The 16,168-nt window shown below is 38.5% G+C and overlaps 2 protein-coding genes across 6 annotated transcripts in view; both read right to left on the bottom strand.

Moving 5' to 3' along the window:
- TBK1 (TANK binding kinase 1) overlaps positions 1 to 7,169 on the bottom strand; it is a 53,164-nt gene extending 45,995 nt beyond the window's left edge. For 4 of the 5 annotated variants that reach the window (XM_045829777.1, XM_045829773.1, XM_045829776.1 and 1 more), the window contains exons 1-2: positions 7,036 to 7,169; positions 4,299 to 4,417 (exon numbers count right to left, since the gene is read on the bottom strand). In XM_045829777.1, the coding sequence (XP_045685733.1) occupies positions 4,299 to 4,385 (87 nt within the window). In that variant the 5' untranslated portion in view covers positions 4,386 to 4,417; positions 7,036 to 7,169. Of the gene's footprint in view, positions 1 to 4,298; positions 4,418 to 6,619; positions 6,942 to 7,035 lie in introns of those variants that run through there. The other variant, XM_045829774.1, reaches the window with a different exon arrangement.
- Positions 7,170 to 9,285: 2,116 nt separating this feature from the next.
- Positions 9,286 to 16,168, bottom strand: part of XPOT (exportin for tRNA) — a 41,771-nt gene continuing 34,888 nt past the window's right edge. Inside the window, exons 23-25 of the mRNA XM_045829302.1 lie at positions 15,403 to 15,474; positions 12,949 to 13,005; positions 9,286 to 10,561 (exon numbers count right to left, since the gene is read on the bottom strand). Coding sequence (XP_045685258.1) covers positions 10,535 to 10,561; positions 12,949 to 13,005; positions 15,403 to 15,474 — 156 coding nt within the window. The 3' untranslated portion in view covers positions 9,286 to 10,534. The remainder of the gene's footprint in view (positions 10,562 to 12,948; positions 13,006 to 15,402; positions 15,475 to 16,168) is intronic.

Below are 16,168 nucleotides of genomic sequence, written 5' to 3' on the forward strand. Positions count from 1 at the left end.
AACAAGCATGACTCTGGAACACAGACAGTGGTGTGGGGATTGCCTAGGGGAGGGGTGCTAGGTAGAGGGAGGGGCAAAGGGAAAAAATCAGGACAACTGTAATAGCATAAACAACAACAAAACTAGCTATAGCAAACTTGAATATTTTTAAGCATAGGTAATTTATACTAGGGCTCCTGACGTTTTTTAAAGCTAAAATAAATCAATCAGCTGTTTGACATTTCTTTCAAATTGTATGCTTTGGAATGTAGGAAAGACTATTTTCTTTTATATTATAAAGCTTCCATTATGATATGTGTGGCAAAGATAGGCATTTACCTGTCAAAAAATAAGAGCTCTAATAGTACCACATGTGAAAGTACACTTTAGGTAAGAAATAGAAAGTGGAACTCACAAGAGTTTCTATAGGGCTTAATAATTTTAAGGTAATCAGACTAGGAAAAGGGAGACTGAAAACTACAGTACACATGTGAAATTTTTTGTAAGAATCTTAAAGTAATGCAATTACCTTTTAAGAAATATTCCCTAACTGCCATAACCTGTATTTGTGTATGTGCATGTGGAAGGAGGGCTTGGAGAGTGAGGTTAAAGCAGACTGTCCTCACTGGACTGCACCACGGCTGCTGGGGGCTAGCTTTCTGCAACTTCACCTACGAGTAGGGAAGGCTGCTGATTCCCGGAGCATCTCTAGAAGACCAAAGATGTCCTTTTTAGGCCTATGCAGCACCCTGCTCTAGGCCTTTTTAGGCCTATGCAGCACCCTGCTCATGGCATACTACAGTAGATCGCACACAGAATTACAATACACAGCTCCAGTTGGGAGGGAATTATGTCAATTTAATGGAGGTACAAAATACATGCTGAATTTCAGGTAAACATTACATTCTCAAATTCTTCATGTTAACCCTTATTTTAAGGCTTTCTTCCAGATGCTCCTACCTCCTTCCCCTCATTCTTATCTGCAAACTTCTCCTTGGTGGGCAGTCCACATTCTTTTTTTTTTTAAATCATTGTTCAAGTACAGTTTTCTCCCTTTTACTCCCAATCCAGCCCACCCACCCAACCCTCCCCAAGTCCACATTCTTTAATATTACTTTCCCCCTAACTGAAGGCTGAACTTCCCTGGAGCAAGTGGAAAGATCATTTCCCCTTTGACCTTGGGGTTCAAGCACCTGCTGCCTAAAGGTACCTCACTGTTGTCTCTTTGTTGGGCCCTCTGTGCTCTTCCTGCTTTGAAGCCCTCTCTGCAGCTTTCTACACAGGTTCTTCACTTACAGCCACCACCCCCCTCCCCTCTGAACCTCATGATTTTTTTTCTTAGCACTGTTGAACTCCTTCACAGTCTTAGTCTTAAGATCACTCTTTGGAGACTGCCACCTATGTTCTGTGATGTGATAACGCCTCCCGCTCTGCCTCCTCCCACCAAATACACATAGGTATATTTTTCCCAGAGGATAAAGGGCCACTGATCATTCTCAGGCAATACCAAAACTGAACAACTGACATACATGTAGGTCAATTTCACTGTTTTTCCATTTGTTCAGCCAGGGTAAGCACATTACCAAGACTACACTATCCAACAAAGCAGTGGTTTTCAATCTTTTTCAACTCACAGGTTACAAAAACTAATTGCTAAAATTCTGCAGCACACTAAAAACATATTTTTTTGCCAATCTGTGAATTTTGATTCATTCACACTGGACAGCTATCTTGTTGGCTGTTGTCACTTTTATTTGACAGTCTAAGGGAGAAGAGGTCAGTGCCCCTGACTAAATAGTCAGCTATAGCATGTTTTAAAAATTCCTGCAGCACACTGGTTCAAAAATCACAGCAACAGAGAGATTTTTCTTGAGGACACTCCTCTCAAACTTAGTCTAGATTAGGTGAGTCCTAACAGAGGCCTGAGCAGGGAAAATAATACAATATTGCAATGTGCCCACTATGATCAAGGCCAGTATTTCCTAAATTTTTGTACTTTACATTATACCTGTTAGACTGACTACTGGAATACATGTGAGAATAAACAATTTCCCTTTTATTCAACTGCATACATCATTCACTCTTTCTAAGTCAAAACATATGTGAATGTTTACATATCTACATGTACATGTATACAGTAAGTTCTCATTTAATATCATCAATGGTTCTGTGACTTTAAGTGAAACAATGTATAAACCAATTTTACCATAGGCTAACTGTTATAAACAACCATTAAGTAAATTCCTGTAGCGTCTCATCAACAATGAAATGTGGTGACCTTGAGCAAAAACCACATTATTCAAGAACTTGCTGTATACACAAGTGCAGATCAACACATCCTTCCTATAATTCTCTTCCCTTTAACTTAGCCATAGCTATCACACACATATATACCCATCCATATACATTTGTGGCTAAAGGCAACCTGATGAAAAAGAGAAAGATTAAGCAGGTAATATAGCTTGAATAACAAATAGTAAATCCAGGGACCTGATCATTCTAAGCAATAACATAAAAGAGTTTAGCTATAATAATATGGTTAAAATGCTTAAACAATTATTAAGGGCAGGCAGAATTTTTTAGGTATAGTCCTAAACCCTTGAAATTGATGTCACTGAAAACAAAGATGGTTTCTTAAAACACATCCCTGAGAAGATTATTATGGATGGAACACTAAACTGGCCCTTAGCAATCTTTTAAACTAATTCTTATGTTTCTCAAATCCTTATTTTAGGCTTTCAAACTATATTGGATAAAGTACATTTTTGTTTCCTTTGAAGAACTTTAGGTTGTCTTAGGTTAGTCTAATCTGTCCTCATTCATTCATTCTTTCGTTCAGTATTTACAGATTGGCTAGTATAGGTATAGGCAGTTACATGAAGGACACTGAGTATCTAATCTAAGAAAGGAAAGAGGACTGGAATATAAATATTTTCTAGTGCCAAGAAGTCTCTATCACTTGATCAGTTTCCCATTTACATCCCTTCCAATGCCACCTTGCTACTAATCCCAGAACTTTTTGTGGGCAAGAAATGCACATTATCTGTATTTATAGTCACTAGGTCCACCACAGTGTCTGACATATCAAGCAATTATTAAAGTTGGTTAAGTTAATGTGGCTCACAGGAAGACAGTCAGGTGTATTCTCAACACCAAATCCCATGTTGCCACTTGTTTTCTCATTTTGACACAAGGCATAAAACAAAAACAATTCCTAGAGCAGACATATCTACAATTGGTCACAATGGATTTCATTAAGGAACCAGAGACCACAAGGAACTTGATTGAGAACCCAGAACTTATGGATAAGTCTGGAATCAGAGGGAAAAAAGCTAAGTGTCCCTATGCCACTTCTGATTCATTCTCCATAAGCCATAAAGGCCATTTTTAGTCACATTCTCTCCCCAGGAGAGGAAATAGCTCCTCCAATATGAGTGCTTATCTCACAGTCACTGACAGAACTGACTGACTGATCATCTCATGGCTATAGAAAGATGGGAGAAAACTCCTCCTTATCAAAATGTTTAAAGCTCCTGTTTCTAAAAATAAGAATTTAGGAGGCTCTAAACAGCATTTACTCAAAACAAATTCACAGTGGTGAAAAATTAATTGATGATTATTTGTACTATGAAAGGATTTTAAACTCCATTATTCTTCCAGCTCCTTTCTCAGAATAGAAACTTTAATGATCTCAAATACCTTCCTTTTAAATTTTAATTATCTTTCATTTTATTCTCGAATATAGAATCTGACACAAAGTTTTTTTTTTGGATCTAGAAGTGCCTCTGGGATTAGCCCTTTTATTTGATTCTCACTTCCAATAACAACTTCTAATTACTTCATATAAAGATAGAGCCTTTTAAACCTGGGCTCCTTGCTGATAATCTCATTTTACTATAATCTATCTTGTTGTTTTACTGTGGGGCATGAAGCCTTAGTACAGTGTATCAGAATGTGCATGGGTTTCCCTACAAACTAAAGATCTGCTTCCCCCTAATATCCCTATTTCATGTACCTGCTACACTGCACTAAGTTAGCGAGATCACTCACAACCAACTGCAGGAGGGCTAGGTCTGGGAAAGAATCAAAAGGCACAACCCATCTTCCCTAGTTCCTTCTTTCAACCAAACTCGTTTTTCTCTGTCACCACTGAGTGGATAGCACTGCCTCTGATGTAAGCTATACCTTAAAAAAACCCACAAAAATAGGTACTCTTTAGAGAGTATATAAAAAACAAAGTCTCATATTTTACTGCAAGTGTGCTTCCCAGAAGAGTACATATAAAATGATTAAGAGCCTTCAGTTCTGTCTGTACCAACCTTGTGTCTTCCACGAAAGACATTTGCAGTAGCTCCTTGGCCTAAAATATCAGATAAAAGCCACAGATGATTAGAAGTGCTCTGCATCTCGGCTTGGTTAGGTGATCCTCTTTATTATACTAAGAGAAAAGAAAAAAAATGTGCATGTTTGTTTTAAGGGACTAATACATTTTAGAAACCAATGTTAGCTACTGTTACTCTCAAGTAAGATCATCCATTCTTTAATAGCTAAATTGAGGTATATAAAAAGTCCAAAGTAAAAAAAACTAAGCTTCCAGTTATATTAAATGCTGTGTGGACTCTGAATAACATTAATCAAAGACACCTTATATATTTTATTTAATTTACTTATCAGAAGGCTGAAAAAAATCTATTTCCATCCTAATTTTATCTTTGTCAATGAGAGTGATACTGGCCACCTCTTCTCTCAAATGTTTTGAAAAATTAATCAAAGATAAGTTATATTTAAAGTGTTTCAGAATAAAGTAATAATGTAGACTATAACAGAATATATTAAAAATTACTTCATTTCCTTGAAAAGCAGGGCAACACTAATGAAAAAAACCACTGCTGCCACTGCATAACATTTCCTGTAACTCAAAATTTCATCTACACAGAGCCTGACAATCACAATGGAAAGGTGCAAAATTATTATTCCTGAAAGGTTACTAATGCTTCTGAAATTAATTTAAGGGTAGTTTCTCCGACCTCCAATTATATAAATACAAAACACGTCAAATGTGTGTTACTAAGTCTTAAAAATAAGCAAGGGGAAGCTATGCATGTATTGGGGCAGGAAGTATATGGAAAATCTGTTCCTTCTGTTCAGTTTTGCTGAGAACTTAAAACTGCTCTAAAAAGTGAAGTCTTTTTTTAAAAAAAAGCATTACCCTATTTGATACTGCTCTATAATACTGAAAAGCTATACAATACTAAACATATTTGAGTTCTATGTTGGTATGAAAATGAGATATGCTAAATACATAAACACTGGTCTCATCAAGCCACCTTAAACCTGCTGTAATGTCAGATCAAAACAGAGCATAATATGCCTCTGTAGTAAGTTAGAACGACTAGGTTGCCAGTGATGAATTAACGCCCGGCAATATTCCAAGCAGAACCAGGAATTTAAAGAATGGCCAGGGGTCTAAATTTCAGCAATCTTTCATATACTAAGATATATTTATGTAATTTTATCAGCTATCTAATTCAGATAAGGGAATTCATACAGCAATTTATTGTAAATGAACAATATAAATAAGATTTTCTTCTCACAAATAAGAAATACACATTTGTCAGTTAGTGAGGTAATAAACTTCTCAAATATTTTCGAGTAATGAAAAGTCTTCCCTAATTAACTTTGTTATCTGAGATGACTGTAAGTGGCAAATAGTATGATCGGTATTTATAATATCATAGGTACCTATTTGTACCTAGTGGGTAATATAAAACACATTTATCAGCTAAGATACCTGCTTTCTGTATGCAAATATAAACCTACAGTTTTACAATGATCTGGGGAAATGTCTTTTGAAACTATCTTCCAAACCCCCCAATAACAGCAAGCTAAAATGTGACTCAGCACATGTGCAAAGTGCTTGCTGTAGAAGTCTTCCCAAATTCCGACACACTAGAGGCTGGCACTCGACACGTATGTTATGCTGACCCTGCCAAGTCTACTTCCTTATACTATCCAAAACGAAACCATTTGTTCATAAATGAATAGGCAGATAGAAAAAGTTTCCGGATTTCCAAACGACTACTGTGTGAATCATTTGTTGAAGTAGTATTATATTCAGCGTTCTTGAGTGAAAAAGGCCGGTCTTTGGTTATGCGTTTCTCAATTACTGGGTAGAACTACGTTTGAGGCCATTTACTGAAAACACCTGGGAAGCGGATTGGACAACAAGCGTACAAGCCATCTCCCCACAGGAAACGCTTTGGGAACTTGTATGATCCATTACATGTGCATATATTAAAAACGTCTTCAGCTTCTAGCTTCCCGTGAGCCAACCCCTTCTGTTTATCACCACTAAAACCTTAATGAAACGATTTTTTAATCTGAAAAAAACACAAAAACCAATCTACTTAAAAACTGCGATCTTGCCCTGGCCGGGAACTTAGTTGTTTTAGAGCATCCTCCTCATAGCCAAGGTTGTGATCCCGGTCAGGACACACACAAGAAGCAATCAATAGATGCATAAATGAATGGAACAATGAATCCATGTTTCTCTTTCTCCCCACCTTTCTAAATCAACAAGTAAAAATAAATAAATAAAAACTGTCGATTTTGTCAACACTTGGAAATTTGGGGTACAAACCGGCCAATCTAACTGCCAGGAAAAAGGGCCCAACGTTTCTCCCGGGCGGCCAGGGCCCAGACTCAGTCACCAACACATCCTTCTTCTTCGTGTCCAGCGTCGCTAGACCCGGGAGGGCCTGGTCAAAGAATCGGGAGTCCAGATGGAAGGGACAGAGCCCGCGCAACCATCCTACCCGGCTTCGGACGACCCAGACACCCTAGGAGCCGGGTGTCGGCCTAGCCAGGGCGCGGGGAGGACTTGGCCTCGGGTCGTGAGGGGGATCCTGGGGTCGCTCGCCCTGCCCCGCCCCCGCTCTGACTCAGCATGCCAACTTCCCACAGAGGGCGGGAACACTCCGCGCGGGCCTGTGCGGGGCTCAGCTGCCCCGGCCCTACGCGACGTCTAACCTTCCAGCCGCATCCGCCCCCACTCACCGCGCGGGATAACCTCCGCACCGCCGCCAGCCGGCTCCCGCGGCCTCGTTGAGCCTCAGGGCACTTCCGGCTTCCCGAGTCCTATTCGGGAGCCACGTGACCGACAGTCGTCGCACGCAGGTGCGCGTGCGCACGCCCAAGGGCCCGGCCTCCGCCCTTGCCCCCGAAGTTCCTGCGGTGGTGAGCTCACTGGTGCTTTGTAGCGAGCGGCTGGGAAGGTGGGGGTCTCCTTAGTCAGACTTGGTCTACATTCTCTCTGCTAGACGCTTCCCACCCACTGTCGTCCTCCTTACCCTGAGAGTGAAGCCAGGGTGCCCTGCGCAATGAGCACAAGGTTCCTATATTCGCGCCTGCAAATCCCTCCCAGTCCCGGAGAGCCGAAGAGTCGAGTGTAGCGATGGTGAGGAAGACAGAATAGAACTCGTTTTAAGTCAAATCACTGGCGTGCCGAGTGCTGGACACGTTGGGGGCTCTCACTGGGAAATATCATAGTCTGAAGGGGCAGATTTGTATTTTAAAGCCCTCGTTGGCTGCCGTGAAGCTAGATGATCATTTAGGAATATTAACACGTAAAAGTCTTAACGTAAATAAGCTCACTAATTCCCTCTTTCGAGCGGTATTTTGGAAAATGACAGTATTGGAGAGATTAAGGATTAAAATCAGGTCCAGCAGTATTCGTGCCGCCAAGATCTCAGGCAGCTCGCCATCTAGGCTTATTCTAGGCTGATTCCTTTTGCCAACTGGCAGCACTGCAGCCGTCTCAAAGAAGGAGAGGCCATAGACTACCGCTGATCTAGAGCCTCCCAGATGAGAACTTCAGCAACCGGCAATGAAATGGGAAACCTCGGTGGAGTGGTTAATTAAGAGCAGTGGCTTTTGAATGGAACAGACCTGGGGTCAACTGTTCCAACTCTAGCAGCACTGCCAAATACTGAACTTCAAACATGTTTTTCTGTTGTTTTGTCGTTTACTTAAGTCTTATATGCACAATGGCGGTAACAAAAGCCCACTGTAATGAATTGTTACAAAGGAAGTTACTTTATTAGACTTTTAAACAATGTTTAAGTGATGGAATCATTCTAACAACAAACATATCTATTCACTGCTTATAATTCCAACCAGTTTTCCCATGTCTAATTCCAAGGTCCTGTCAAAGTTCCTTACAACAGTAAAGCCCACAGCTCAAAGGTTATGAGAGAAGTGATTAGCTGAGCCCAAGGCATTTTTTTTTTACGTATTTTCCACGTAATTGATACACATTGAAATACCAGCATTTTCTTAAAGGTAAGCCACTTAAGAACCAATTTGAGTTAGCATTTACTTGAAGATTTAAATAACCTGTTAGGCACAGAACTAAACCAGGCATCATAAAACCCTGGTGGTTACATAGTCAAGTTACACATCCCTAAGGTTTTTTTGCTTCGATGTTATCTCACCTGTTAACAGTTGAGATTCACCAAATTATTTGGGTGCTTGCTTTTGGAGCTAAATACAATACAAATAAGGTAATTCATGATGGAAGTTTCCTAATTGCTATGGTAATCCATAATGCTCTGGGCAACTTCAGGGAATGAAGATAGAAATTATACATGATCACCGAACATGAAGTTTAATTTCTACTACACCCTTAATGTCCATGTCTTGATTTCTCTTAGCTCTGAACGCATGTGAATCTTTTGAAGGGCTTTGAAGAGCAAGGGGGGAAGGAGCAGGTATCTCCTTTACATATATGTAATTAACAACCCAGTAACCATAGCTAATATCAGGCCTTTGTGTGCAGGTGCTATAATAAACTCTTTTCATGTTTAACTTCTTAAATTCTTAGTTATGAGGTAGCTACCATTATTTCTCCTATTTTGCAGATGGGGAAACTGTGGAGGGAGAAGTTAATTTGCTTAAGGTTCCAAAACCAGTTACTGGTGGAACTGTTATTTGAACCTACTTAATCAGGATCCCGAGATTGTTCACTTGACCGCTATGTTATGCTATGCTACTCATTAGTATACTTTGGACAATCAGTACTACTGCAATAGCGTAATTATCTCCCCAACAGGACGGGGGAACTTATCAACAAAACCATCAGCTTTTACTCATCTATTTTTTAAAAACATCGTTATCGAAGTTTTATATTCCACTGATCTAGTTTTACAATTAATTGTCAACTTAGTTTAGTACCTTTATTCTATGATGTAAGGAAAACATTTAAAATCTCTTCTGCAATTAACCCCAGAAGATTTATGCTCACAATTATTTATTATTTTTTAAAAATATTTATTTTTAGAGGAAGGAGGAGGGAGAAAGAAAGGGATATGTACACAATTTAGAATACAATTTTAGGAAGTTTATACACTCCTGAAGCCTGTCCATGAAACCCCTAGGGGCCATATTGGCCAAAGGTTAAAAAAAATAACCACCCAACCCTCCCCTACAATCTTACTGAGACTTTTAGAATTTAAACTTAAATGACTATAGTAACTGTGCTACTCAGTGTTGTCCCTCTTAATTTCCCAATACTACTACTGATACTATTGTTTCTCCTCTTGTTTTCTTGCAGTCATGAATAAAAATGGGAGAAGACAAGGGAAGTTCTTCTAGTAATTAAATGGGCAGCGCCTATTTATAAATACCATAAACACATAGGTATACTGTGCCCTAAATAGATCCAATAACAGAGGTAGAACATATTGGACTTTTAATTCTATCAACAAATTCACACAGGCTTTTTCTAGGCCGTTTTTAAAAAGATCTATTTAACAGAACTAAGTTGCATATAACCTTTTAGGAGCATAATACAATTAAATAAATCACCTATAAGCTTTTATGTGCAATCCTTTAAATGGGAAATTAGGAAAGGTAAGACAAAAAACTAGGGCTACAGTATGTATAATAATTCCCAAAAAGACTTGGTAAATTCACTATGTAAAATTTATTTTTTTATAAAAAAAATGTATAACACCGGCACCTACTCTTAAATCAGTTAATTTACGAAACCATTCTCTTTTGTAGAATACATATTGGCATCAAAACATTGTAAAGAAATGTCATGGCTATCTATAAAAAAGTAGTTTTGATCTTTGTAGTTCCCCCATAGTTTGAGTCTGCACACATAAAAGAAAAATTAAATTCTCAAACATTTTATATTCATTCAGCAATTTTAAAAAAGTACAGTTTTCCCGCTATGGTCTTTAAGAGGACTTAAAGTTTCAAATAAAAATAAAAAGGTACTAGGATAACTCTGCTGAATCGTTTAACAGCATTTTTACATAAAACAATATGAATTGGCATGCAAGCCACTTCTCGTTGCCACATACCTGTACTTAGGGAAAATTACACACATTTTACAGAAAAATCCCAATACATACACATACTGCAATAAGCTCAAAGCCAAGTTAAAAAGAGCACTGTGAATGGCACATAAAACCTGCTTCTTTATAAATTATTAACTGGAATTTCTGATCACAAATCCTGATTATGAAGTAGGCACAGGGAGATCCAGTTCCTAGGGCTTTGCTCTCTGGAAGAACATCTGCGAAGAAAGCATTAGCACAGTTAGTACTGATGTCTGAAGCACCACCTTTCACTCGAAGAACGGCTCTACGTTACTGAGTGCCAGCTACTCTTTTGTAAAACTCAGCAGATATTTAAAACATCTCACATCATAAATCCATACATTAATACCAGTTAAGAGCTTTCTCTTTTGGACAATTTGATAAAGTCTAGAGATAACTTATGCTGACAACACTCAGCTGAGAAACTGGTGAAAATATGGAACTGCCACCGATGCCGTGAGGTTCAAGTGGCCAGAGGAAAACACACTCCTGACACGTTTTGCTGATTGGCACATACCATCCAAGTTAATGCTGAGAGATTAAATTCTGAGAATACACAAGTCAAAGCTACAGACAGCAGTTGTTATCCCTTAAGGGAATTTACTGTTTCATTATAAAAAAAAATACTTTCAGCATTCGAGACTATGAACAAGTGCACAGGAGGCTGCGCAAGGCACTGGGCCAGTATTACACAGTATGGTCCACAGGTACATGTTAAGAGCACTAGAAAGAGTAAGCTGTAGGCTCATGAAGGGTAAGAACTATATTGATCATTGTATCCCCAGTAATAACAGATCTGACATTCACTTAACAACACACAGCCTACTGAGTAAGAGGGGAGAAAAGAATAGTCACTATGTGAGCAAAAGAAAGCCTTGTAAGGAGGTCATGCTTCAGGTAAGTCTAGAAGAATGGGTAGAATTCATGAAGGGGCAGATTTACTAATAAGGCAGAATTTCTGAAGAACAGCAAGAATGGTAAAAGACCACTCCTGTGAGAGAAATCCAGAGATCACAGTGTAAGAAGAAAAAATCCCTGAATGCCAAACTAAGAAACATGAACTTGTTTTTAGTCAACAACAGGCTTATGAAAACTATCAAAGAGGGGAATGAATTTCAGGGGACTGACTGTTCAATGTTTTTAAATAGACCTGATTGGCTAGAACAAGAGCAGTGGGATAACAAGCCTATACTAGAGACAAAGGAAGGGACAGCAAGTGGGTGAGGAGGAAGAATCAACAAGATCTGAGGATCAATCAGGTATGAACAGAACAGGCATGAAAGAAGGAACTTCATTTTTTCCAATTATCATTGACTTAATGCTATCACCATAGAGAAACTGGACTTGAGAGAAAGCTGTTTGGGTAAATTTATGTTTGTGGAGCATAAGACTGCTACAATGTACATAGATCTGGTGTTACACATACCTCTAATAGAGAGTTACAATTTTTTAAGTCCTTCAATACAGTGTAATCGATCAGGTGTTTAATAGGTTACCATATAGACACTTTGCTTTTATGGAGAAATGGGAGTGGGAGAGTTCGGAATGTTAATTATATAAACAGTAACTCACAACATTCTTCTGCAAAGTCTCTTGTCAGTTGAGGCTGACAAACTACCGTAACAGAAAAAAACTGATAAGGGAAGAGATCAGAACCCAAGTCAAAGGACCTCACACTTGTTTACTCAGCAAAGCCCCTTGAATTATAAATTCTACTGAGTGCCTTGGGCAAAAGAACTAGGCAGCTGTTTATTAAATTACCTGCTACCAAGCCATTTAACATAGTGCTTTCTCTTTAGATTTGTTGAATGAAGGTAATAAATAAAATAAAGAACAGTTCCTCATCCCGTCACACTGTAATTTTATTTCCCGTCCACAAGCTCCTTGTGGGCAGGGAAAGTCACTCCTACTGGCATTTGCAGCAGGTGGCATGGTACCTGTCACATAAAAAGCAATCACGGAGTACTGAATGGCTGGCTCCTTAGGCAAAAGCAAGATAGTGCTGTCTCAAAAATTTTATTATTAATATGATACTAAATAAACATTTGGCACTTCCTCAAACTTGGAGGTTTTAAAAAATTCAGTGATTAAACAAATGTATAAAGAGCCTTGCAGGCCAAATATGTGAACTCTGCTTTTCGTCTGTTTCACAATTCAAAGTTTATGATTGGACAAAACCAAGTAACTCATATTTCTGTTTCTATATTTTTAGCTCCTTCTTTTCAACCCAATATGGGCAACTGTTCTTAAGCATTGCTTGTTCTCCCAATGCTCTAGTCCCGATTTCATTAAGTCATGAAATTGTAAAAGAAAACTCCATTTTCATACCAAATGCTCAGGCACATACACATTCAGTGTTTTTAATTGTCTATGATTGTTCACTTGAAAGAGTTTCACAGGAAGACTCTGAAGTATAACATCTATAACTACGGTTTCTTAGAAGCAGATTTCAGAGCAGAGAGATCCCAAAGTAAGTAATAGTTGGCCAAACTATTGTATGACACAGTATCCTATGGTATATACTCTCTCAGCTCTGAAACATTATCTAGTTATATGAAGATAGGTAAGTTTTCCAAATACCTACCTTTAAGTAGTTTTTAAAAACTTTAGCATCAGGCTGCTGAAGCGCTTGACAAAACTCCTTGGGGGCCAGAGGAGAAGAAAGAAAAAAAAATTAATCTTTTCTATTAAATTCATAATTCACATGCACAGCACTGTTTTAAAATTGTGATAAAAAAGCCCCAGCTGGTGTAGCTCAGTGGACTGAGTGTAGACTGTGAACCAAAGGGTCACTGGTTCCAGTCAGGGCACATGCCTGGGTTGTGGGCCAGGTCCCCAGTGGGGGCCAGGTGAGAGGCAGCCACACATTGATGTTTCTCTCCCTCTTTCTGTCTCTCCTCCCCTCTCTCTAAAAATAAATAAAATCTTTAAAAAAATAAAATTGTGATAGAAACATAAAATTGACCATCTTAATCCTTTTATGTGTACAAGACCGCAGCGTTAACTATATGCACACTGTTGTGCAACTGGCGCTAGAATTTGCACATCTTGCAAAACTGAAACCAAGCCCATTGAACAATTCCCCTTTCCCTCTCCCCAAAGCCCAGCCTCTGGCCACCACTATTCTACTTTGCTTTTGAGGGTATGACTATTTAGATACTTCATATAAGAGGAATTTTGTAGTATTTGTCTTTTTGTGACCTGCTCATTTCATTTAGCAGAATGATCTCAAAATTCATCCAAGTTGTAGCATATGACAGGATTTCCCTCTTTAAAAGCTGAATATTCCATTGTGTGTATATATCATATTCTATTATCCACTCATCTGTCAATGGACATTTTGCATTGCTTCGAATCTATAGTATTCATAATCTACCAAAATTAACCTGAATAATTCCTCACCAGAAAAGTACAGTATTCTCAAATCTGGTACTTGTCAGATAGGCAGCTTTCCCTTTTGAGAACAAGGCTCTCCTTGACAAGGCTGATTCATGTCTAAGTGGGAAAAACTACCTTACTATGGCTGTTCTCACTTAGTAGGGACCTGAGCAAAGCCAGACCAAACGAAAAAAAAAAGTCTCCCCAAAAGAAATCTGCAAAACACGGTTTTTAGATTGTTAGAAGGCATCCAGAAAAGGAACAACTGGGGTGCCTTATCCTTCATAGTCAAATAATTAAATAGAAATATAATTTTGCTTCATTTAGCAATCTGGGAGACTAATAGCTATTCAAATACAGATGACATTTCTATTTTGATGCACATTAAAATCACATGAGTAATCAGTAATTTATTGTTGGCATATAAAGTATTAGCTTATAAGTAATAACTGAGAAAATTCATTAATATCTCTCAAGTTAAAGATGATGTGTCATGAGACCATAAATTCACTAAAAATGAGTTTTATGACTATTCACATTTATATAAGAGCTAGCTGACTTTTCATTCAATTTTTCAATGCGTCTTATAAAAGAGCAGTATAAATCACCCTCTTACAAAACAGCACTGTAAATCACTGTTGATAGAAAACAACTTTTAGAATCTATACAATAGATTCTAACTCTAGGGTTTTTTTTAAAGATTTTATTTATTTATTTTTAGAGAGAAGGGAAGGGACGAAGAGAGGGAGAGAAACATCAATCCGTTGGCTTTCATATTTGCCCCAGCTGGGGACCAAATCTGCAACCCAGGCATGGGCGCTGACCAGGAGTCGAACCAGCTATCTTTTGCTTTGTGGGACAGCGCCCAGCCAGTTCAGCCACACCGGTCAGGGCTATACCTCTAGTTTTAATAGAAACTTTGATACTCCTTTAGATCTACGGGTTACAGGACAAGAAGTCTGGGTAAATATATGCCAAGAAAATAACTAAATGCCATTAAAAATGCCTAATAGTGCAACAGTGATACAGTTTTCCAGCCTCTTACCTCAAATTCAGTTTGACGTACAAATTAAGCATTGATAAGTTTGGCACATATAAAATGAACTACCTGGCACAAAACTTCAGGAGAGATCCATGTGCCCTCGTCCCCTCTGGCAGTCTGGGATAGCCCACTGCACCCATTTCAGAATGTTTTAACATGTGAGATTATAAAGGAAACTAATAATGAATTATGGTTATCAAGAATATTTTGACGTGGTAGAATACGATTTACAGACTCAGGTAACAAGGTCTAGTGGCATATCTTAACTCATAATTTCAAAATATTGATGAGTGTTAATAATATTTTGAGGTCTTTGGAACTAGTGTGATACAAAAATATTTGTGTTTTTTATTGGTGACAAAGCCACAGCAATGTGAACACTACTGTGATACTACACAACGACAGGAAATTAAATTTCTGTTTAAGGACAATGAAAATAAAAATACAACTTTTCCCATTCATTTTCACAGACCCTCTGAAGTTCAGGCACTTGCTATCCTGTACACAGTAGAACATCAAGTTGAATGCGTGTGGCACTCTTGAATGAAAATACAGATTGCACTACAGTCGTTGTTCTTTAATTAAATTAAGAGGAAAATCTGCTAGGATAGGTCTTACCTGAATTATCTCTGGAGCTACCTGCAAGGAAGGCAGGTATTCTTGTTGAAGATACTGAACACATTCTGGGCCCTGAAAAATGAAAAGATGATTAAATCAGATTATTCCTTGACATTAACACATCTTCAAAAGAAACTGGAACAATATACATATACTTTAAACACAGTAAGTTGTTGTGATTAGGAACAGACTCTGAAACCAGTTCCTTTGTTCTGAAGCCTGGCTCTGGCAGATTTCTGGTAACTTGAGCAAGTTACTTAACTTCTTTGAGCCTCAGTTTCTCCATCTAACAAATAAAGTTATTGCGTAGATTGGGTGAGTTGAGAATGTAAAGCTTTAATATTTACCACGTGTTAACATTCCTTATTGTGTTAAGTCGTGCTAAAGATTAAACCAATACTCTACATGCAGGAGGGTCACAATGCAAGAGCCTTCCATGCACTGGAAGGGCTGGAAAGAGAGGTGTTCCTTTCCCATCCACCACTGGGTGGACAGGGTGCTGTGGGTACACAAGGCCTCTTGGTGGTGTCAGAGTAATGACTGTCTTTAGAAACTAAAATACAAGCAAGAAAGAATAAAATGATATGCTAGGAGGTAATAGCAATAAAACCACACCTTCCTTTTTCTGCTCACAATCTAGGGAAAAGGAATTTAGTAGCCAGTCAAGGAAACCAGGACCCAGAAAGATAGATTATTTGCCCAGTGTGCTGTGATTAAACCTGTACTAAAAAGCAGGTCACCTGACTCCTAAAACCACTGCTCTTTG

This window comes from Phyllostomus hastatus, unplaced genomic scaffold (assembly GCF_019186645.2).
Source record: "Phyllostomus hastatus isolate PE091 unplaced genomic scaffold, TTU_PhHast_1.1 phas_scaffold_93, whole genome shotgun sequence".
Classification (NCBI taxonomy): Eukaryota; Metazoa; Chordata; class Mammalia; order Chiroptera; family Phyllostomidae; genus Phyllostomus; species Phyllostomus hastatus.